The sequence below is a fragment of the Musca domestica genome, unplaced genomic scaffold (genome assembly GCF_030504385.1).
Source record: "Musca domestica strain aabys unplaced genomic scaffold, Musca_domestica.polishedcontigs.V.1.1 20, whole genome shotgun sequence".
Classification (NCBI taxonomy): domain Eukaryota; kingdom Metazoa; phylum Arthropoda; class Insecta; order Diptera; family Muscidae; genus Musca; species Musca domestica.
This window is the reverse complement of record NW_026712250.1, coordinates 5111845-5133970: the sequence shown is the minus strand read 5'-3', so window position 1 is coordinate 5133970 and position 22126 is coordinate 5111845. Positions and strand designations below refer to the sequence as shown.

The following is a 22126-nucleotide window of genomic DNA, read 5'->3' as shown; positions in this document are numbered from 1 at the left end:
CAACATCCTACATCCATGCAGGGAATTATAATATAAAATATTGAAACCAAAATGCTAGTATTTGTTATTCGCATGTATGCAATATATCAACGTGTTGGTGTAAGTGTGAGTGTGGTTAGAAGCTGCAAAAAAATAGAAAGATTGTACAACAAATCCCACCATAAGATATAGCCAACCAAACACCCACACTCTGTGCAAGAAGGGAAGTAAGAAAAAACGCCGAGAACTAAATGCATTTAGTGGATCTCCACTTCCATCTCTTTCACGTTGGGCGCCACCGCATCGCAACTTTCAAATGATGCCATACATTTCCTTTTATGTCAACGATTATAATGAGTGTGTGTAATGTCCTTTTTTGGGTGTTTCAAGAATTATAATATGTGCGATATTTTGTTCTTTGTAAGCCGTAACAAATAAATTTCATAAGCATGCGTTTCATTTTTTTCCCCGTTGATGTCCTTTTTTTCTGCAGGAAAATGGGAGTGAGAAAAAACCAAATGGGTGGGTGTTGCCAGCAACAAACCTGCTTTATGGCCCAAGAATTGTAAAGCCAAGTTGGCGAAAAAAAATTAAAATTATTAGCTACTCCCTTCCCCAGCCAAATTTAAACTAGGCTTCTTCCTCCAAAAAAAAAATAGCTCCCCAAATTTTTTCCAGCTGCTGTTTTTCTATCCTGCGGCAAATGCGCATAATGAGCGCGTATTACACATTTTTGCATATGCAGTTGTTTTAAAAATGTCCTTTATGTCACAAGGATGGTAGAAGAAAAAAAAACAGAATCCATTTAACAAGGGAGGGGTCCCAGAGCCGTTTTTTTTTCTTTTGCTGACCAGATTTTCCATTTGCCAAAGTTTTGGTAACGCGTTTTTTCCTCCTCCAAAAAAACGAAAAAACAAATGGTTAATGTACATGTCCTTCTACTTTTTTTTTATTTTCTTCATTTCTTATCCTTGCCTCCTTGTTTTTATTAAGCGTAAATCCTTTCCCGTTTAGATAATGATATGTGGTTACAGTTACTTTGTTCAAAATTATTCAAAGGTTTCGTTAAGCTTGTCGCAGAGCCCCCCAAAAAAAAATACAACATTCGCAAATAAATTTTACTGGACATATTTTTTAAAGGTTGTGGAAGGAGGGTGTGGGGTAGTTCGTTCTACATTAATTCTCAACTGGGCGGAGTTTTTTTCGAATATTTTTTTCTCAATGTCCATAAATAATTTGCTAAGAGATGTAGACATAATTATAAGTGGATGTAAAAAAAGGGCTGGATTTAAAGTCCATTATAAAAACAAATGGATGTTTAAAAATAAAATAAAAAAATAATAATAAAAAACAACAAAAATAAATATATTTTTTTATAAATAAATAAGAATATATTTAAAAATCCCCCTTTGTGGGGGAGGTACCAGAAGATATTGGCCGATATACGCCATCTTCACACCAGATCTTGTATTAATAATAATATTGGGATATATGAAATTTGAAGAAAATCGAAAGCTTATTTCGCATTTTATTAGCGTTTTTGCTATTCAAATTTTGGAACCCATTGTGGGGGAGGTACCAGAAGAGGAAGGCCGATATTCATCATCTACACACCAAATTTTGTGTTAATAAAAATATTCATATATATAAATTTTGAAGAGAATCGAATGATTATTTCGCATTTTATGAGCGTTTTTGTTATTCAAATTTTGGAACCCATTGTGGGGGAGGCACCAGAAGGGGTAGGCCGATATTCATCATCTTCACACCAGATCTTTTTTTAATAAAAATATTGATATATATAAAGTTTGAAGAGAATCGAATGATTATTTCGTATTTTATGGGCGTTTTTGTTATTCAAATTTTGGAACCCATTGTGGGGGAGGTACCAGAAGGGGTGGGCCGATATCCATCATCTTCACACCAGATCTTATAATAATAACAATATTGGGATATGTGAGATTTGAAGCCAATCGAACGCTTATTTCGCATTTTATGAGCGTTTTTGTTATTCAATATTTTGGAACCCATTGTGGGGGAGGTATCAGAAGGATTGGCCGGATAGCTACCATATTCACACCAGATCTTGTGTTAGTAAAAATATTGCGACGTATGAAATTTGAAGCCAATCGGACTCTTAGTTTACATTTAATGAGCGTTTTGGTATTCAAAATTTTGGAACCCATTGTGGGGGAGGTACCAGAAGGGGTGGGCCTATGTATCCCAACTTCTCACCAGATCTTGTATTAATAAAAATATTAAAATGTACAAAATTTAAAAGGAATCGAACGCCAATTTCGCAATTTATTAGCGTTTTTGTTTTTCAAATTTTGGAACCCATTGTGCGGGAGGTACCAGAAGGGGTAGGCCGATGTCCATCATATTCACACCAAACATTTCATTAATAACAATATTGGGATATGTGAGATTTGAAGCCAGTCGAACGCTTAATTCGCATTTTATGAGAGTTTTTGTTATTCAAGTTTTGGAACCCATTGTGGGAGAGGTACCAGAAGGGGTGTCCCGATATCCGTCATCTTTACACCATATCTTCTATTGATAGAAATATTGGAATGTATAAAATTTGAAGCCAATCAGAAGCTTATTTCGCATTTTGTGAGCGTTTTAATTATTCAAAATTTTGACCCCTTTGTGGGGAAGGTACCAGAAGGAAAGGGCCGAAATATCCCATTTTCACACCAGATCTTTACTTAATAAAGATATTGGGATATATGAAATTTGAAGAGAATCAGAAACTTATTTTGCATTTTATGTGTGATGGTTATTCAAAATTTTGAATCCTTTGTGGGGGAGGTTCCAGAAGTAGTAGTCCGTTCCATTCGTTTTTCATACCAGATCTTGTGTTGACAGAAATATTGATATTCGCGAAATTTGAAGACAATTGGACCTTTACTTCAAATTTTATGAGAGTTGTAATTATTCAAAATTTTGACCCTTTGTGGGGGAGGTACTTGACGGAGTGGGCCGATATTGTCTATTTTCGCACCTGTCCTAGCACTAATTCAAATATTAGGATTTGCAAAGTTTGAACAAAATTGAATGATCCTCTCTTGAATATATGGTAAATTATTTTCTGGGAAAATTTTGATCTTTTGTGGGGGAGGTACCCGAAGGAGTGGGCCGATATTGCCCATCTCCTAACTCAATCTAAGTTTGATAATAATATTACGAAGTACCTAGTTTGGACCACAACGGATATTAACTTCAAGAGTTATCGTGGCCACCAGCCACACAAATAGACCGAAGGATATCCCTAGATCGATTCCAAATGTCCTGAAACGGATTTTTTTCAAAGAGACTTAGGCTCTAAATCTATTATTTTGAAGAGTCACGTATTGGTGGTGCCCTCTGTAGGCTTTGGGTATAAAAAAACATTTGTTATCATTTTCAATATTTTATATTTCTTTAAATAAAAAGGACTTCTTTGTAATCCCTAATTTTTATCTCCCAGTTTTCAGACTCTCCCCCAACTCAACTTAATTTTTTTAAATCCTTATCCTAAATCACTTGCTTTTTATGATTACAATTACAATTGTTGTTTTATTTCTATTTTCATTCCATTTCTTTTTCTTCTTTTTTTTGCAGAGCCTCTAATTTGGATGGCCACTTCTTTGCAAATAATCCACATTTGGAATTACGACAATTACGCTGGCATCCGGCCTCACCCACGGATTCACATTTGCTTGTTTTGCTGTCGGACAATACCATAAGGTGAGGTTTAGAGTCTAACAACACAAATGACAGACAAAAAAGAGTGGAGAAAAAGGGTTTTCAGGGCTTAAGTGACAATATTTATTAGCAACTGCTAATTTTCTAATTCGCTTGCACCTAAAAGTATGCTTTTATTTTTTTCTTTTTGTTTCTATTTCTAATTTTTTAGAGTCTATGACAATGCCTCTTTGCGCCATGTTTGGCAAGTTGGCCCTTTGCCCCTGAAACATGATGGCAGCCTGAATCCTTCCACCGTATATGCCCTGGGAGAGGCTGCCGTGGATTTTGACATAGCCCCAGCTGTTAATGTGGCCGAAATGCAAGTGAATACCATGAATGCCACCATAAACAAGGATCAAAGTGTTCTCGTGAATAGTACCAGACTTAATCAGAATACCAATAGGACAATAATTGGTGAGACAACAAAGGTAAGTGAGGTGAAATTTCATCGGAGAAGAAAACTAAATTTAAATAATAATTTGTTGCCTACTTTTAGGTTAGCTCCAATAAATTACCCGAAAAGATTGAATGGCCAATTGTAATCCTAAGGGAAAATGGCAATATTTATGTCCTGATGTCTGGTCTGGATACTGAGAGGTAAGCCTTTGATTTATGATTTTTTTGAAATGTTATTAATCTATTGTTGTTTTAATTTTTTGTATAGACCCCGTTTACAGGGCCCCATTACCATCACCCCTTCCACAGTGGATAATTATGGCTTGGATAGTTGTTCGATTTTGGTCATACCCTCACTGCCACCCACCTTGGTTATTGCCGAGACCAATGGTAAACTGCATCATGCCCTGTTTTTGGAAGCTGAAAATGCCGAGGATGTAAGTTGGGCGTTATGTTCCACTTTCAGGGTTTCTATGTTTAAAATCCGCTTTGGGCGTTCTTTATAAATAAGTCCTACACGGGTTTCTGTAGAAAGAATATACATCCAGGTCTACGTGGAGGAAAGACTAAGAAAATCATACATCTTCTCAAATATAATATTCTAAAATAATAGTTCTCCTACAGATTCTATTCAGTTCTCCTACAGTTTTTTAAAATCTTCATCTTTTTTGCTAAGAGGACCTCCTGAAAGAACATTTAGAACACCATCCATGATCTTCGGCGACTAGGAGATCTCAAGTTTATTATGCTAGAATACCACTTTTCAGTTCTCCTGCAGATTTTAGAAATCTTCCTCTTTTTTGCTAAGCGGACCTCCTGAGGGTTTTAATACATAAAATACTTCTTCAGACCTCATTGTAATATAAAATCTCTAAATCGTTTAAATTAATTGAACCTTCCCGGAATTTGAATTTTAGAAATACAAAGGATTTAAGTTGGACCCTGATTTCCTTCATTGATGCTGCATGGCCTTCATGGATAGAAGATCTAGAAAACCATCCATGATCTTCTGCGACTAGGACATCTTCTCAAATCTAATATTCTATAATACCCCTTTTCAATTCTCCTGCAGATTTTAGAAATCTTCCTCTTTTTTTATTTTATTTATTTATTTATTTTTTTTTTTTTTGCTAAGAGGACTTCCTGAGGCCTTTGTTAGATAAAATACTTCCCCAGATCACATTGAAATATGAAATCTTTAAAATTTAAATTAATAGAACCTCCTCGGAAATTCGAAAGCTATAAATACAGAGAGTTTAAGTTGAATTCTGCTTTCCTTCATTGATGCTACATAGCCTTCATGGATAAAATATCTAGAAACCCATCCATGACCTTCTGCGACTAGGACACCTTCTCAAATCTAATATTCTAAAATACCCCTTTTCAGTTCTCCCACAGTTCATAGAAATCTTTCTCTTTTTTCCAGAAGGAACTCCGGAGGGCTTTGTTACATAAAATACTTCCTCAGATCTCAGAAATATAAAATCTTTAAGGTTTATATGAATAGAACCTCCCCGGAATTTTAAAGCTATAAATACAGAGAAATTAAGTTGGTGCTACATTGCCTTCATGGATAGAAGATTTAAAAAACCATCCATGACCTTCTGCGACTAGAGCATCTTCTCACATCTAATATTTTTGAATATCCCCTCAGTTTTCCTATAAGTTAAGGAATCTTCCTCTTTTTGGATAAGAGAGCCTTCATAAAATACTTCTTAAGATCTCATTGTAATATAAAATTTAAATGTTCAAAGAATAGAACCTTCCCAGGATTTTGAAAGCTGAAAATACAGAGGAATTAAGTTGAACTCCACTGTCCTTCATTTAGGCTTCTTAATAGCTTTATTCCGATCTTATATGGAGTTTTCCAGTTTTCCAGTTTTCTATGAAAATGAAGACTCCTCAGTACTTTACTCCTAATTCCTGAACTCCACTTTTGTTCATTTAGACTTCTTAAAAGTTACCTTCTGATATTTTATGGACATACGGCTTCTTCCACTTTTCTATGAAAATAAAGACTCTTCAGGTCTTAATGGGTGAAAACCCTATTGCTTTCTATAAATAAGGAACTTTTCTATGAAAAGAAATCCTCCTTAGGTCTTATTGAATGAAAATCCTATCTATTGCTTTCTATAAATAAGGTACCTCATCTTATCCGTTACCACTTTAGAAAATCTAGACGTAGAAGAAACCTCTAGTTTTTTTTTTGTCTAGAAAACCTCGTAAGATTTTCGTTGAATTCAGGTGTCCTTTGAAGACAAAGTATTTGAGATTTTATTTTGGGAGCTATAAAACAGATAATTTAATTTGGATCATAACTTTCGACTTTAGGGCTTTTTGAAACATTTATTGCTCCAATTATGTTACTTACCTCTTCAGGAAAAATATTTTAGGCCTACAAAACCTCATAAGGTCTTCGTTGAATTCAGGTGTCCTTTCAACACGATCTTTTTTTAATTTTTTTTTTTGGGGGGGGAGGTATTTTTCTTTAGAGCTCGTGGTTTTCTTGTGAATGGAATATGCATCCCCTTCAGAAAACCTAGATGTTGAAGAAACCTCCAGTTATTTTTTTGTCTAGAAAAGCTCCTAAGGTCTTCGTTGAATTTAGGTGTCCCATGAACACAAAGTCTTTGAGGTTTTATTTTGGGAGCTAAAAATCAGATAATTTCAATGGGTATCCTACATCTCCTCTTTAGGGCTTTTTGGAACATTTATTGTTCCACTTAAACTCCCATGTTAATAATAGTTATTCCCAATAGCTATTTAGATTTTCAAGGATTCTTTGAGCAAAAAGTGTCTCAGAATGAATCCTCTCGTTAGAGTTTATGGTAGCTAAAAATCCCGAGCATTTGTGTTGGGATTTTTAGAGAACATATTTCTTTTCTTTAGTCAAAAGCCTATTTTGGTCTTCTATGGAAATAAAAATTCTTCAATTTTTCTATGCAAAGAAAGCCTCTAAGGATCTTCACGAATGTAATTGGCATCCACTTCAAAAAACCCTAGAGATTGAAGAAACCTTCAGTTATTTTTTTTTGTCTAGAAAACCTCCTAAGGTCTTCGTTGAATTCAGGTGTCCCATGAACACAAAGTCTTTAAGGTTTTATTTTTGGGGCTAAAAAGCAGATAATTTCAATTGGATCCTACCCTTCTTGCTTAGGGTTTTTAAAACATTTATAGCTCCAATTAAACTGCCATGTCAATAATAGTTATTCCTGATAGTTATTTAGATTCTCAAGGATTCTTTGAGCAAAAAGTGTCTCAGAATGAATTCTCTCGTCTAAGTATCCCGTGCAATTGAGTTGGGATTTTTAGAGACCATATTTTTCTATTCAAAAGCCTATTTTGGGCTTCTATGAAATTAAAAGTTCTTCCATTTTCCTGTGAAAATAAAGCCTTTTAGGATCTTCACGGATTTCTATTGATAGGGCACCTCTTATCGTAGACCTCTGTAAGTCTTCTAAATTTAGAAAATGTATTCAGTTATTCTATATCCAGAAAAACTTCTAAGAGCTTCTTTGTATACAAGAATTCTTCTGGTATCCTTTAAGGATAAAATCTCTATGGTTTTATATCCCTGCTTTTGGAGTTTGAAAATGTAAGATATGTTAGCTAGGCTTGGATGTTTCAAATGAGTCTCTGGTATTCTTTAAAAAAGTCTTACGAGTTTCTAGGGATGGAATACTTCTTTAGATCTTCTACGAACAGAAAATTATTAAGGAAACTTTCACTAGTCCTCTGGTACTAAAAAAACCCCTGATGTTTACGAAACTTCTCGCAGTCTTCAGGGACCAATATCTCTATTTCTTTATTTCTTTAGGACTCACATACATGGAAGAAGTATATAATGTATGTCTTTAAATCTTCTAAGGGATTCAAAATCTCTTCAGGTCTTCTTGAAACATAAAAACACTCCCAGGATTCTCAAGGCTTAGCAGAATATTAATCTTCAGTTTTTCTTTCTGTTTCCATATTTTTAATCATTTTAATCGTCTTTCCATTTTCCTCCAGTCCTTCAATGAAGTCGATGACAGTCTGATTATACATCCCTGCGAATGGACCGTACATGTTTTGGAAACAGTTGAGCTGGAATTGGGTTTACCCAAGGATGATGTAAATCAACCCTACTTTTGTCCCATTTATCTTAAGAGGTGAGATTTGGATATATTTAAATACATTTTTTGAAAAGAAATGGAACGTCCTTCTTATCACCATTTCCAGAGATTTCATCAATGAGCTACGTTATTTTGCCTATCACAATACCGGTCTGCATGTTATCACGGTTAACTTTATTGGAGAATTACAAAGGTTTTTGGAAAATGAAGGTAAGATAGAATAATATTCCTTAAAAATAAATTCTGAGGTGTCCTTTTATTCCCTTCCAGTTGATAGCGACATAACCACTCTCTCCACTCCCTCACATGCTGAATATTTGGTTTGTACCAAAATCGATACTGGAGACAATATCAATGCCGTTCTAGGCTTCGTTTTGCTGCAAATGCCTTCGTGTATTGTCTTGCTATTGGCCAGTGGCCAGGTTATTACCCTCAAACTTGTCATAGATGCCAAACTCCTTTTGGATTCACAAACAAAATCCAAAGATGACATGTCTCTCCAAAAGACTGATGATGCCAATCAAAATCAATTGAATCAATTGCTAATGGGACCCTCTTTTGTCGATCACATACGCAATATGTTGAAACGTAGTGTTACCCAACCCATCCTATCGCTGGATAAGAGCAATAATCCATCACCCCAAGAATGCTATGAACTTTTGACGCAGGCCATAGAGGTATTGCGTACACAGTATTTGAAACGTCATGAATTGGTTAAGGCCGAAGTTGCTAAACGCATACACACCATTAAGTTGTGCCGTGACCAACAGAAACAAGATATTGCCGATTTGGAGGCGGAACGTGAAGAAATCCGGGATAAGGCCCACAAATTGGCTGAACGCTTTGAGGAGCTCAGCGATAAACAGGAGGTCTTAACGAAAATGTGAGTAAAATTTTAGTTGGAAGCAATAACTTAAGTAATGCTGAGTGGGCACACAAAGTGACCTGGTGTTTTGAGGAGCTAAGTGTTAAGAGGTCATAACTAAAAATGAGATAATTTTTGGAATTTTATGTATAAGATAGCTGAGCAGGTTTCTGACCTAGCTGGAAATGGGTTTATATATTTAAAATGGAAGCTCTCCCGGTAGTCAAAATACCAATTCGAGCTATAATGAAAATATAGCCATCAAGAAAAATGCCAGCGATTTAATTCCATTAAACATTTTTATTCTTTCTAAATTCATATTAGGGCTGTAGAAAAGGTGCACACCACCGTTTTCCCAATTTGCATTTTAGAAATGGGAATCATCTGCCTGTCCCCGTTTTGGAAATTAATTAGTTAGTTTGAATACTATATCAATATGTTATGCACTTTTCCTCTTTCTAGCCTTTTAATAAAGAATTTTTCGATATTTTCTAGGAAAAATCCACATCTTCAGATGTGAGAATTACCTACAGACCCTATTTGAAACAAAGCTTACTTAATTTATATTCTTTTTTAATATTTTTTTTTTTATTTCTCTCATTCCCTAGCTGCCAGGATCTAATGCGCCAGGCCAACACCTGTTTGCCCAGCAATTCATTGGCCGAAAAGGAATTCGCCCAGGAGGTAGAACGCATCAATAAGATGACCAAAAACATGACCAATGCCCTGCAGAAATGCAAAGAATCCATCAATAAACAGAGTTACCATGTGAGTGCAATAATGAAAATTCAAATGGAAATTTATTTAATATTTTATATCCTTATTTTCAGATTGCCAAATATCAAGAAAATTCCAAAAAGAAAAACTTTGAATTGCCAGAAACTCAGGAGAGAACAATCAAAGAGATCCTATTGCAAATGTAAGTAGGGGGAAGGGGAGGTGATTTATATATGATCTACGGGAATAGACTCTAGAGGAAAAAATTTGAAGGATTTGAAGGCAAAACAGAGACCAGAAAGGAGTCAGTTTTTAGACAACGTTTCACTGCAAAAAGCCGTCAGTTTTTGGAGACATCTCTCGGAATCGAATGTAACCAAATTTAATATGAAAAATATATTTAGTTTAGACACGAACCATATGTTCCAATTCCACTTCTTGATGTTAGCATTGACACAACTCATCCAAACACTGTTTCATATTCCATTTGTTTCTTTTATAAAATCCCCTGTTGAAAGTGTTCTACAGAAGTGTTATACCACAGCCAAAGTAAACGGATAGGTTTTGCAGAATTTAATGTAATTTGGCACAGTAGTTTTTTAAGTAGACAGGATACTAAATTACCAAGTATTGTCAAGGTAGATACATTTCTTGATACAACTCCCTTTGAGAAGTACACCAGAAAATGGAGTTTTTGTTGCCTTTATACCATGTTTTCCCACCAAAGTGAATCTAATTCGCTACCTTGACTTCTTTGAGGATGGAGAAGCTGCTTGCAAAAAAGTATTAAATTGGATACACTTTTTGGTATAGCCCCCCTTGGGAGTTAACGCCAATTTTACGAATTTCGCGGTTCTTGGGCACATTTTCCAACAGAATTGGCTTTAATTGCGCACAATCGTATATTTTTAGATAGGAAACTATTTCCTAAATATTATTAAGGTTGGTCCATTTTCTGATATAGCCCCCTTTGAAAAGTACACCCGATTTTAGGATTTTGGCAGTTTTGAACCATGTTTTCCAACCGAAATTGATCTAAATTGCTATCTTCACTTCTTGGAGCATAGGGAGCCTGCTTACAAAAAAATTATCATTGTGGGTCTATTTTTAGATATAGTAACCTTTGGAGGTCAGTCCCGATTTCAGGTAAATTGAGGTTCTCGGACACATTTTCCAACAGAATTGGCTGTATTTTGGCACAAGCGTATTCTTGTAGATAAGAAACTTATTTGTCAAATATTATCATGGTGGGTCCATTTATTGATATAGCCCCCTTTAAAAATACACCCGATTTTAGAATTTTTGCAGTTTTTTACTATGTTTTCCAACCGAAATATGATCTAAATAGCTATCTTCACTTCGGGGGGCATAGAGAGCCTGCCTGCAAAAAGTTATGCATGTGGGTCAATTTCTAGGTATAGCCCCCATTGGAAGTCAGGCCCCATTTCACGCAAATTGAGGTTCTCGGGCCCATTTTCCAACAGAATTGGCTGTTATTTGGCACAAGCGCATACAAGCACATAAGAAACTAATTTGTTAAATATTATCAAGGTGTGTCCATTTCTTGGTATAGCCCCCTTTGAAAAGTACATCCGATTTTAGGATTCTGGCTGTTTTGAACCATGTTTTCCAACGGATATTGCTCCAAATTGCTATATTCACTTCTTGGAGCATAAAGAGCCTGCTTGCAAAAAATTATCCTTGTGGATCAACTTTTAAGTATAGCCCCCATTAGAAGTCAGGTGCGATTTCACGTAAATTGAGGTTCTCGGACACATTTTCCAACAGAATTGGCTGTATTTTGGCACAAGCGTATCTTTGTAGACAAGAAAATGATTTGTTAAATAGTATCAAGGTGGGTCCATTTATTGATATAGCCCCCTTTGAAAAGTACATCCGATTTTAGGATTTTTGCCGTTTTTGACCATGTTTTCCAATCAAAACTGATCTAAATTGGTATCTTAACTTTTTGAATCATAGCGAGCCTGCTTGCAAAAAATTATTCATGTGGGTCAATTTTTATGTACAGCCCCCATTGAAAATCAAGCCCTATTTCAAGTAAGTGGAGGATCTCGGGCCCATTTTCCAATAGAACTTGCTGTAACTTGGCATAAGTGTATCTTTGTAGATAAGAAACTAATTTTTGAAATATTATCAATGTGGGTCCATTTATTGATATAGCCCCCTTTGAAAAGTATATCCGATTTTAGAATTTTAGCAGTTTTGAACCATGTTTTCCAACCGAAATGCATCTAAATTCGTATCTTAACTTCTTGGAGCGTAGAGAGCCTGCTTGCAAAAAATTATCCATGTGGGTCAATTTTTAGGTATAGCCCCCAATGAAATTTAACCCCAATTTCACTCATTTTGCGGTTCATGGGCACACTTTCCAACAGAATCGGCTGTAATTTGCAACAAGCGTATTTTTGTAGGTGGGAAAACAACTTGCTTAGTATTTTTATTGCATTGGTCCGCATTGTTCCCAACCTCCAACATAACATAACCTTAAATTTTAAATATTTTTTTATCCCCAAGTATTTATGTAAAACTAATATGTCTTCTCCCCATTTTTTTCGTTGCAGGACTGCCGAAATCGATGGTCAAATCAAAGAAGTCAAACGCATCTCAAAAGTCGTGGGCATCTAAGTGCCATAAATTCTCCATCCCCATTTTTTGTTTCTTAATCTTAAAAAAAAAATAAATCCTAAATTAAAAATAAAACACCAACAATTATTATTTTTCTTTTTCTTCTTCTTTTTAGCTTTCTTACGTAGTTTATTATACTTTCTTATATGACTAACAATTAGTGGTTTCAATTCTTGACGTTTATGTTTACGCCACGATATCGACAATAATATTAAAGAGTTAACATAAAAAAATAATCTAAAGAAATAGTTTTCATCGTTGCCCTGTTGTTGTCCGTCCCAGTAGAAATGTTCACGGAAACTATCATAGACAGCGTTCATGCACAAATATGTTAAGATGGTGGCACAACGTTGCATGTCCAACCATTTGCCACGGGCCAACAGAGCCAATATGGCCTCATGGGCATAATCTACAAGTCAATGATCAATGAGGGGGCCCCAAAACATTTTTGAGATCTTTGTTTCGTCCTCGGTTAGGAAGTATTGACGACCCAAATGGACGAATTCCTTCAACGACAATTGGCCATCGCCGTTCTTGTCTATCACAGCAAATGAAATGGCGGCATCTTCATTGGAGAGCCCCAAACAGCGGAAGAATAATTTGTATTGATCCAAATCCAAGTAACCGGAGTGATCATAATCCACAGCCTGAAAAGGGGGAAAAGGAAACAATAATATTAAACAATTTTAAAACACAATTTTCCTTCAAAACTTACCTTAAACAAATATGGCAAAAATCTGCCCACAGATTTGAACATTTTCTCATCATTCAAACGATGATGGAGATCTGTCATAAACTGTTCGGCATTGACCAAATTGTAGGGAGTAATCTCACCGAACTGTTCCATCCAGGTTTCTTCCATAACCTTTAGGAATTCCGCCGACAACTCCTCGTTCAAATGACCCAAATCGGTAAAACGTTTGTGCAACAATTTGAAATCATCAAAAGAAATTACACCATCACGATTGACATCCAAGATGCGATGTAGGGTACGCATTTTACGGCGCCAGAATTCGGTATCACCCTGTAATGAATAGGAAAAAATCAGAAGTTATTACAAAATTTCACTTTGATTTCTCTCAGCTCCCAAAAACGTATAACCAAAGGCTAATGACTTCTCCACTGACCGGAATATTTAATTATGTTTTGTAAATACAAAAAAAAACAAAAAAGCAATACAACTTCATTAAAAATGCAAGTCATGAGAGTGTGTGTGTATAATTTGTTGTTGTGTAAAATTTTGTAATTACAACAACGATTAAGCCACGCGTAACAGATAGGTTAAAAAAACAAACAATGTTCGCAAAATATACTTTTATTAATAGAAGACCCTTAGATGGTCTTTTGTTTATAGAAGAGCCCCTTTCGATATTTTTAAATCCCCTTTTCTCTAAAATTTTATATGATCGGAAAAACTTATTTTTAAAACCTTTGAAAGGTCCCCCAGATTTTTCTTTACCCCCTCTGAGACTTCTTGAAAGACTAAAAATTAGGTTAAAGGTCGGGCAATTTTTCCAATCCCCCATAAAAAATTCCTTTCAGACTTCTCGACGGACTGAAAATTCTGTTAAAGGTCGGAGAGACTTCATAATGCCCCATAAATGGGCCCTTTCTAAAGTCTAAAAAAATCATAAACGCTTTAAAAAAATTTTAAGGTCGAGAATATTCGCTGAGACCTATTAAACAATTCAAATGCCCACAAGCCCTTAAAAACCTTGCAAGGAACAATACAATCTTTCTAAAAGACCTTTGAGGGTCCTTCATTTAGGAAGAGGTCTAAGGGGTTAATTAGAGTCTGGAAGGCATTTGAAAGATTGAAAAGATCATCAATAGACTTGTGCCGAATGTGTCTAATCCTTTAATGCCCTTCAGCAGAACTTTTTAGGAAAAGGTTTATGTGAGAATCATTCCAATATCAATATGGCCACTATAAAAGATTTTTATGGGACCTCTCATAAAAAAAGAGGCATAGAAAATTTTTCAGAAGTCTAAATGGCTTTTCTGAGGGATCTTTGGATCAACAAGAAGAACTTTTAATGCTTTTTATAGTTAATTCAAAGGCAAAGGAGAATAAAAAATCCTATAAAAAGTCTAAAGCACATTTCGTTGATAATTCCAAAATGCCCTTGAAGTCCTAGAAAAACTGTAGAAGGTTTCCTATTGACAGAAGACTTAATAACAGATATGTGAAGTGCCTTATGCAATGGAAAACCTACTTGAAGAGCGCATATAATATAGAAAACATTTCTGGAGGTCATCATAAAAAAGACCCGCAGGAGATGCATCTATCTTTGTAGTTTTTCTTGTCTGGTCATCTTTCTTATCTCTTTATAGGCCTTCATTGGCTCCTCCTTTGTTGCAGCTTTAATTTCGCCTCTTTTATTCAAGGATAACAGTTCATTCACCTAGCCCTACTACCCGTTTTCTTTGTTCTGCTCCATTACAATAATTAAAAACTCAATTTCAATTTCAATTCCAGTTCCCATCCTTTGTCCACCTCCCCCAAATCGAATTCACATGCTTACCTTTTGACTGTATTTCTTGTGTAGATCTTGACGTTTGCGTTCATATTCATCATCTGAATCCGAATCACTGTCACTCTCCTCATCGTCTTTCTGTTGGCGTTTTAGATTTTTCACTTTCTTATTGTAAATGCCGGTGCTGGGAGTGACGGTACTGTTCGGTGGCACCGGTGTCTGTAAATACTGGGGTGTTTGGCGTATTAAAGCTTGACTGGATGTTGAAATTGTGCGTGAACTGCGACTGGGCTGTAAGAAGATGAAGAAAATTAAAACAATAAATAAAGGTATTAAGAAATATGGGTATTGAAAATAAACAATGAAAATCAAGAGCGAGGAGAAGGTAAACCATGATCGCTTAACAAATTAAACTAAAACACTAATGGGGTATTTATTTAAGCAGTTGTTTGTGTATGACACACTGATATTGGGTAAATATCTGTTGATTTGGGACAGATTGTTTGTTTTATCTTAGGATGACTTTTATTTACTTTTGAAGTTGGGGTTGAATGTGGCAATATTTGGATTTTAAAATTTGGTAATACGATAAGAAGTGTGGATAGACAAATATTAGGTAATTAAATTAATAAATATTATTATTTGTTGAATTTGAAGACTAATTATTGGCACTTGCCTGCTTCCTAGTCTGTCACTTGTTGAAGACTTTTTATAACTTACGATCCAAATTTTTTCGGGCGTGATTTTAATTATTGGAAGCTCTTTGGCATTTATGTGGATATGATTACTTTCCCGAATAATTTGCCTTTTGATAATAAAATGATTTAAAATTTAACTTCAATTATCTATAAATGATGACAATTCTCTCTCTTCCTTTCTCTATGTCGCTCTCTCGCTCGTTAAGGGTTTCATAGTTTAAACTTTATTCATTAGAGGAAGAAACTAAACAAACATCTTATTTTTAGAATTATAAAACAACCTTATAATCCAAATTTTGTCGGCCTGTAATGTTGTTTATTAAAAAATCTTTGGTATTTGTGGGAAAGTTATTATTTTCTTGATCGATATTCCCATTAAATTAACTTTAAATAATAAAATTTCTGTCTTCCTCTCTCTTCCTCTTTCTCATTAAGGGCTCTGTAGTTTGAACTTTTCTTTATTAGAGGAAGGAACTAAAGAAAAAAAAATTATGTTGTTAATTATTGGAAGATCTTTGGTATTTGTGGAAAAATTATTATTTCCTGATCATTTTTCCAATTAAATTATCTTGAAAAAATACATTTCTCTCTTCCTTTCTCTACCTTTCTCGTTTATTGTTCTATTGTCTAAGCTTCCTTAATAAAAAAAGGAAGGAACTAAACAAAAGTCTAATTATTAAGCAACCGGTAAATTGTTCCATGTCTGAAAAAATAAAACATATTTTAAATTTCCATAAATTATACAAATTTTGGTATGGGCTTTCAGTATACACCAAAGAGACATTTAGAAAAAAAAAACGAGTTTTTCGACTTAAATGCCAATAAATAAATAAAACGTGTGCTGTTGTTTATGGAAACTGTCGGGACAAACTTTAACAAATAAGCTGAGGTGGGTATTGTTGGTTTTGTTTTACTTATTTTTTTTTTTTTTTGAATATTTTACGCCGTATTTTGGCACAGTTTGAAAAAAAAAGAAAACAACAACTTCACCCAAAAAAATGAAGAAAACAAAAAATAACCGACTGAACCTCTGTTTTTTTTCTTCTTATTATGTTTTTTCTTTCTGTTTCGAAGAGGCGCGTTCATTCGCTCTATGCATAATAATAACCTTGTTTTTACCTGGCCGTAAATTGAGAATGTGAAAGAATCCAAAAAAGAATAGATTTGGCACACAAGTAGTTTGGTGGTGGTTGTGGTGGTGCTATCATTTAGAAGAAACCTTGGTAGAATCTCATTATGATACGGAATTGATAATTAGCGAAAAAAGAAGCAAAAATACAATATTAATTTCCTCTTTATGTTGTCGATTGGTTTCTTTCAATATTTCGGCAGACATTTAGGTAGGTATTGAAATTTTGGTTGTTGTAAAGCTATCCAAAATTGATAAGATTATCATATAACTCCAAAAGGTTATCATATAACTCTAAAATAATGTGAGTTACTGGGAGTATTGTGTACTGAAAATTTTCATTTTCCTTGTTCATTTTTAGGAACTCATCATAAAAGAAACTGTTCATAGGGAAGGGAAGCAAGACCTCATCCTCACGGGTTTAAAGAAGACAATTTTTTATAAAAATGAATTCTTTATAACTTTAGTTTGGCTTGACATCAATTGAAAACTCCAATTTTTAGTGTGTCATCGACAAGAGAAAACAATTTCTCATTTGATTTGGAGAGGAAGAGAGAAACAAGAGGCAAGAATTCGTGTCAGCCAGAGAGTAGAGATGCAAATGTGAGAATTTTAAAGTGCTTTCAATATATATTTTAATGATTTAAAATTGTATTTACTCTTTTTGTAATAGGTGCAATAAATTGAACTATTTTTTGAAAATAAAGCGGCAGACGCGGTTTCGAATCAAGTTACATGTATATACATATATCAAATAGTGGAACATAGCGATGGGATTGCCTTTTGCATGTAAAATGCAAGGATGAACAAGAAAGAGAAGCGACGGAATATTTTCAACATTTTCTGTGTCACTGCCAGATGCTCTTCGACAAAAGACTTGGGCTTATGAAAAACAAGTCTTACCTCCTTCCCACCAACATTTTATTTCAAGAAGTACAAATGGATCCCAAGATCTTAAAGGTTTCACTTGCGAGGCACCGATCTCTCAGGAATATCAATCTCGAAAACACATAGTCAAGGACTTAGCCAAAAGAAGCCTTTAAATAGCAAACCTTGTATGAAAAGAGAGAAATGATAAGAGATCTTCTTTTATTTGTGTAAACAGGAAAAACAGTCGCAAAATCCCATAGTCAGGGACTGAGAACACCCTATGGGTTGCTGGTTTGATTGATGTTTAAGAAATATGTCATCGCTGTAAGTAGATGCTGACAATGCCCACAGTCACAGAGTATATAGCCTCTGAGGTAACAATTTTTAATCTGAAATTCTTAAAGATCATTTCTAAGTTTAGTTAATTTCAGGATCTGCTATATCCGAGTATCTATTGAAGATAACGAGGGGCCTCCACTGTAGATTAGATAGTCTTAAAGACACAGTAGAGAGGGCATGACCATGGAGCAGATGATTTCATGCAGCTCTCATATTGAATACACCATCCCCTTTATATTAGAGTATTTGATTTAGGGTTACATTGAATTAAGAATTTGGATCCGAATTGAAAATATAAAAACATTGATGTATGTTTTCGAATTCTAACATTTTTTTTTTTGTTATTATTCAAATTTTTATAGAAGTGTTGGTAATTGAAATAAGTTTCCTTTTAATCGAAACTTAATACGTAATAGTTGTCCTTTATTTCCAAATTACCAAGATGAAATTTGATGAAGAAATTGGGTCCAAATTGAAAATTTAAAAACATTGATACAAGAAGTCGAATTCAGAATTCTTGCACTATTATCCAAATTTACATAGAGGTGTTGGTAATTTAAATAAATTTTCTATTTTTTTAAAACGTTATACGTTTCCTTTATTTCCTAAAATCAAAGATTGAATTAAAAATTCGTATCTGAATTGAAAATTTAAATATCTTGATGTAAAGAAATAGATCCTGAAATTCCTTTCACAATATCCAAAAGGTGTCTGTTACAGAAACGAATATCCATTTGTTTCGAAAAGTATTACGTAATAGATAGTGGAAATGAAAATATTAAGAAAGGGTTCGAATCGTGAAACTCCTGTGGTCAAGAGGGATTTGCTATCAAAACGAATATCCTTTTTTCCATTTCAAAACGTTATTTCATTTTCCTTTTTATTTCGAATCGAAATTTTTAAAATCTATAGATTAAAGTGACGATTTTTAAAATTCCTTTAATAATATTAAAAGTGTCCAAGGGTGTTGTCTAAATATCCATTTTCATTTCAAAATGTAATACGTAATAGCTCTTTAATATTTCCTTTTTGACTTTATTTTCTCTACATATTTTTTTGTCATAGTCCTTTTTAACACTCTTTCTACTTTCTTGATTACAGCCGCAGCAACAACAACAACAAATACTTACATGCATTTCAATATCCACATAACCATTTAGCATAGAAATTGCACCGACAGCCATATTGCGTTCCAATAGCTCTCGGGAAGTGCGCAAGAGGCCACGACTAATCACTGAGAAGGCCATGATGATGATGATGTGGGGGAATTATAAGTTTCGATTTAGTTATTTAAACTTTTACACAGGTTTTTAATTTAATTTATTTCCTTTTTTCAAATTTTCACACAATTTCTTTGCAGATCTCCTTTATTTTTTGTAAAACCAAAATTCTGGTATTTTTCTTCAATTCCATTTAATTTTTTATGGAGTGAGTTGTTTTTTTTTTTTCTTATTTTTTGGAGTTTTCTTTTAACCGTTTATTTTTTATTTTAAATGTTTTTGAATACGTTTTCAAGCGTTCCAAGACGTCTGTTTGCCACAACGTTCGAATGTGTTTTGATTTCAATGCTGGAATTTAGTTTGCCAAGAAAACAAGCTGAGCAGCCAGGCAAACAAAAACAACAACGAACAATACGACGACGCTTCTTTTCGGTTGTTTACAGCGGCTGAGGTCCGTCCCATACATGCACATGGTGCCTCATGGCTGTCGCAGCCATCCAGTCAGTCACACAAAGCCATATCAATAACCCTCCTCTACATTGTTGTTGTTGTTCTTGTTTTTTTCTTTAGTTACAGCTTTCCATTGATCATAATGATGATAATGATGTTGATCATCATGTTTATCGTGTGTGTGTGTGTGGTGTGGTGTTTGTTCCAGACAATATCAGAAGCATGACAACGACAGAGAAAGACCAGGAGGCAAAGGGGTCTTCGATCCAAAATGAAAACAACAACGAAAACCGGCAAACAAAAACAACAATGAATTCAAAATCGAAATGAAAGAAACGTGTGTGCGTTTGTGTTCATACAACCCAGAATGGAGGCGAATGGAAAGACTAAGAGACAGACAGTCAGTCAAGTAGCTGCAATGTATACCATGTAATGTGGAGTGGAATTAAGAAGGGAGCAAAGTCTAAGATTAATGGAGCAGGGTGGGAGAAATATTGTTCTTATGCTCTACAAAGGTATTGAATGGCTGTGAAAAGGGGTATTGGACTCCCACATGACACTTCCCGGTACATAAATAATGTATTTTTGTAGATATTTTTTCCATCATCATTTTTCCATAGAAAAATTTCATTGATGAACATTTTTCCATAGAAAAATTTTATTGGTGAAGATTTTTCCATACAAAATGTCATTGGTGAACATTTTTCCATAGAAAAATGTCATTTGTGAATGTTTTTCTATAGAAAAATTCCATTGGTGAACATTTTTCTACAGAAAAATTAAATCAGTGAACATTTTTCCATTTATTTATGAATTTTTTCATTGGTGAAAATTTTTCTATAGAAAAATTCCATTGGTGAAAATTTTTCTATAGAAAAATTCCATTGGTGAAAATTTTTCTATAGAAAAATTCCATTGGTGAAAATTTTTCTATAGAAAAATTCCATTGGTGAAAATTTTTCTATAGAAAAATTCCATTGGTGAAAATTTTTCTATAGAAAAATTCCATTGGTGAAAATTTTGCTATAGAAAAATTTCATTGGTGAACATTTTGCTATAGAAAAATTTCATTGGTGAACATTTTGCTATAGAAAAATTTCATTGGTGAACATTTTGCTATAGAAAAATTTCATTGGTGAACATTTTGCTATAGAAAATTTCATTGGTGAACATTTTGCTATAGAAAAATTTCATTGGTGGTAAATTTTCTATAAAAAAAATTTCATTGGTGAAAAATTTTCTATAGAAAAATGTCATTGGCGAACATTTGTCCATAGAAAAAATGTCATTGGTGAAAATTTTTCCAGAGAAAAATGTCATTGGCGAACTTTTTTCCACGAAAATTTCATTTGTGAACTTTTTTCTACAAAAAAATTTCATTGGTGAACATTTTTTCCATAGAAAACTTTCATTGGTGAACATTTTTTCTATAAAAATACTTTCGTTGGTGAACATTTTTTCATAGAAACATTTCATAAGTGAATTTCATTGGAGAACATTTTCCGATAAACAAATTTCATTGAAGATCTATTTTTCTACATAAAAATTTCGTTGGTAAACTTTTTTCTACAGAAAATTTTCATTGGTGAATACCTTCTGCAGAAAAATTTAATTGGTGAACATTTTCTATATAAGACTTTCATTGGTGAAGCTCTTTCTATTGAATTGGTTGAATCTTTGTATGGAAAACTTCCATTGGCAAACCTCTTTCTACAGAAAAAAATCATTGGTGAAAAATATTAATAAATTTCATTATCTTTATATACCTCCAATAATTTTCCAAACATCACAACTCAACATTCCAAATGTCCATAGCATTTCTCTTTAGAAGGGTTCGGACTCCTTAGATTCCAATACAACATTCCCTTAAGTTCAGATTTACATCCCCAAGTTCCTAAATTTATTTACACTTTCGCAAAATCCTTCAGCATAACCCTCGGTTTGTGTTGATTAAACTCAATTGATTTTGACGACCTTGATTGCTAAACACGCACACTTGAATTATCCCAAAATTTTTTGCACATCTCCTGTGCCCATTTCTAGCTCAACCTCAATTGAATTAATCAAGTTTCCGTCTTTTTTTATATGTCAGTTATGCCTGTCAGCTTAAATTTTAAGTCCAACAGCAGCAATACCAATTGAACATTTGCCTGTGATGCGTTATTTTGCACGTAGCCGTCATTTAAATGAATTGAGAGCTGCTTATTCTTCTCTGTGTGTTACTGTTTAAAACTCACAGAGAGTCATAGCCGTTATTGATGCATTCGACATTAACCTGTGTACTCTCAGAGAGTGTAAGGTGTTTTTAAAAAGAAAAACCCACCATGACGTTTTGACCTGCATGTTGTTGTTGTTTCTTCTACGAATTGTTGTTATAACAAGTCGAGTTTTATTTTTATTTGTTGTTGTATTAATTTAAAATACCATTGTTATTGCCTTTAATTCTTGGATCACATACTATTGAACTTCTGCTTCCTCATGGTTAGGATGACATGA

At 34.1% G+C, this 22126-nt stretch overlaps 2 protein-coding genes across 2 annotated transcripts in view; one reads left to right on the top strand and one right to left on the bottom strand.

Annotated features, from left to right (window-relative positions):
• The window catches only part of LOC101900483 (nuclear pore complex protein Nup88), a 95641-nt gene extending 82766 nt beyond the window's left edge, over window positions 1-12875 (top strand). Inside the window, exons 3-12 of the mRNA XM_005180326.4 lie at window positions 3586-3711; window positions 3881-4139; window positions 4208-4308; window positions 4376-4544; window positions 8116-8255; window positions 8326-8429; window positions 8490-9102; window positions 9693-9852; window positions 9915-10003; window positions 12384-12875. Of these exons, the coding sequence (XP_005180383.3) occupies window positions 3586-3711; window positions 3881-4139; window positions 4208-4308; window positions 4376-4544; window positions 8116-8255; window positions 8326-8429; window positions 8490-9102; window positions 9693-9852; window positions 9915-10003; window positions 12384-12447 (1825 nt within the window). The 3' untranslated portion in view covers window positions 12448-12875. The remainder of the gene's footprint in view (window positions 1-3585; window positions 3712-3880; window positions 4140-4207; window positions 4309-4375; window positions 4545-8115; window positions 8256-8325; window positions 8430-8489; window positions 9103-9692; window positions 9853-9914; window positions 10004-12383) is intronic.
• LOC101900783 (sarcoplasmic calcium-binding protein) lies at window positions 12532-19526 on the bottom strand. Its single transcript, XM_005180328.4, has 4 exons — window positions 19091-19526; window positions 14973-15215; window positions 13163-13471; window positions 12532-13094 (listed from the first exon to the last, which is right to left on the bottom strand). The coding sequence occupies exons 1-4, from the start codon at window positions 19205-19207 to the stop codon at window positions 12864-12866; spliced, it is 900 nt and encodes a 299-aa protein (XP_005180385.1). The 5' UTR covers window positions 19208-19526; the 3' UTR covers window positions 12532-12863.
• Between the last annotated feature and the right edge of the window lie 2600 nt (window positions 19527-22126).

What these genes read in the sequence shown, in the direction of transcription:
- LOC101900783 (XM_005180328.4), bottom strand. Translation starts at nt 19,207, where the DNA reads ATGGCCTTCTCAGTGATTAGTCGTGGCCTCTTGCGCACTTCCCGAGAG. An exon ending in ACAAGAAATACAGTCAAAAG is followed by an intron (nt 13,472 to 14,972) that starts GTAAGCATGTGA and finishes TATTCATTACAG; the next exon opens with GGTGATACCGAATTCTGGCG. An exon ending in TTTTGCCATATTTGTTTAAG is followed by an intron (nt 13,095 to 13,162) that starts GTAAGTTTTGAA and finishes CCCCCTTTTCAG; the next exon opens with GCTGTGGATTATGATCACTC.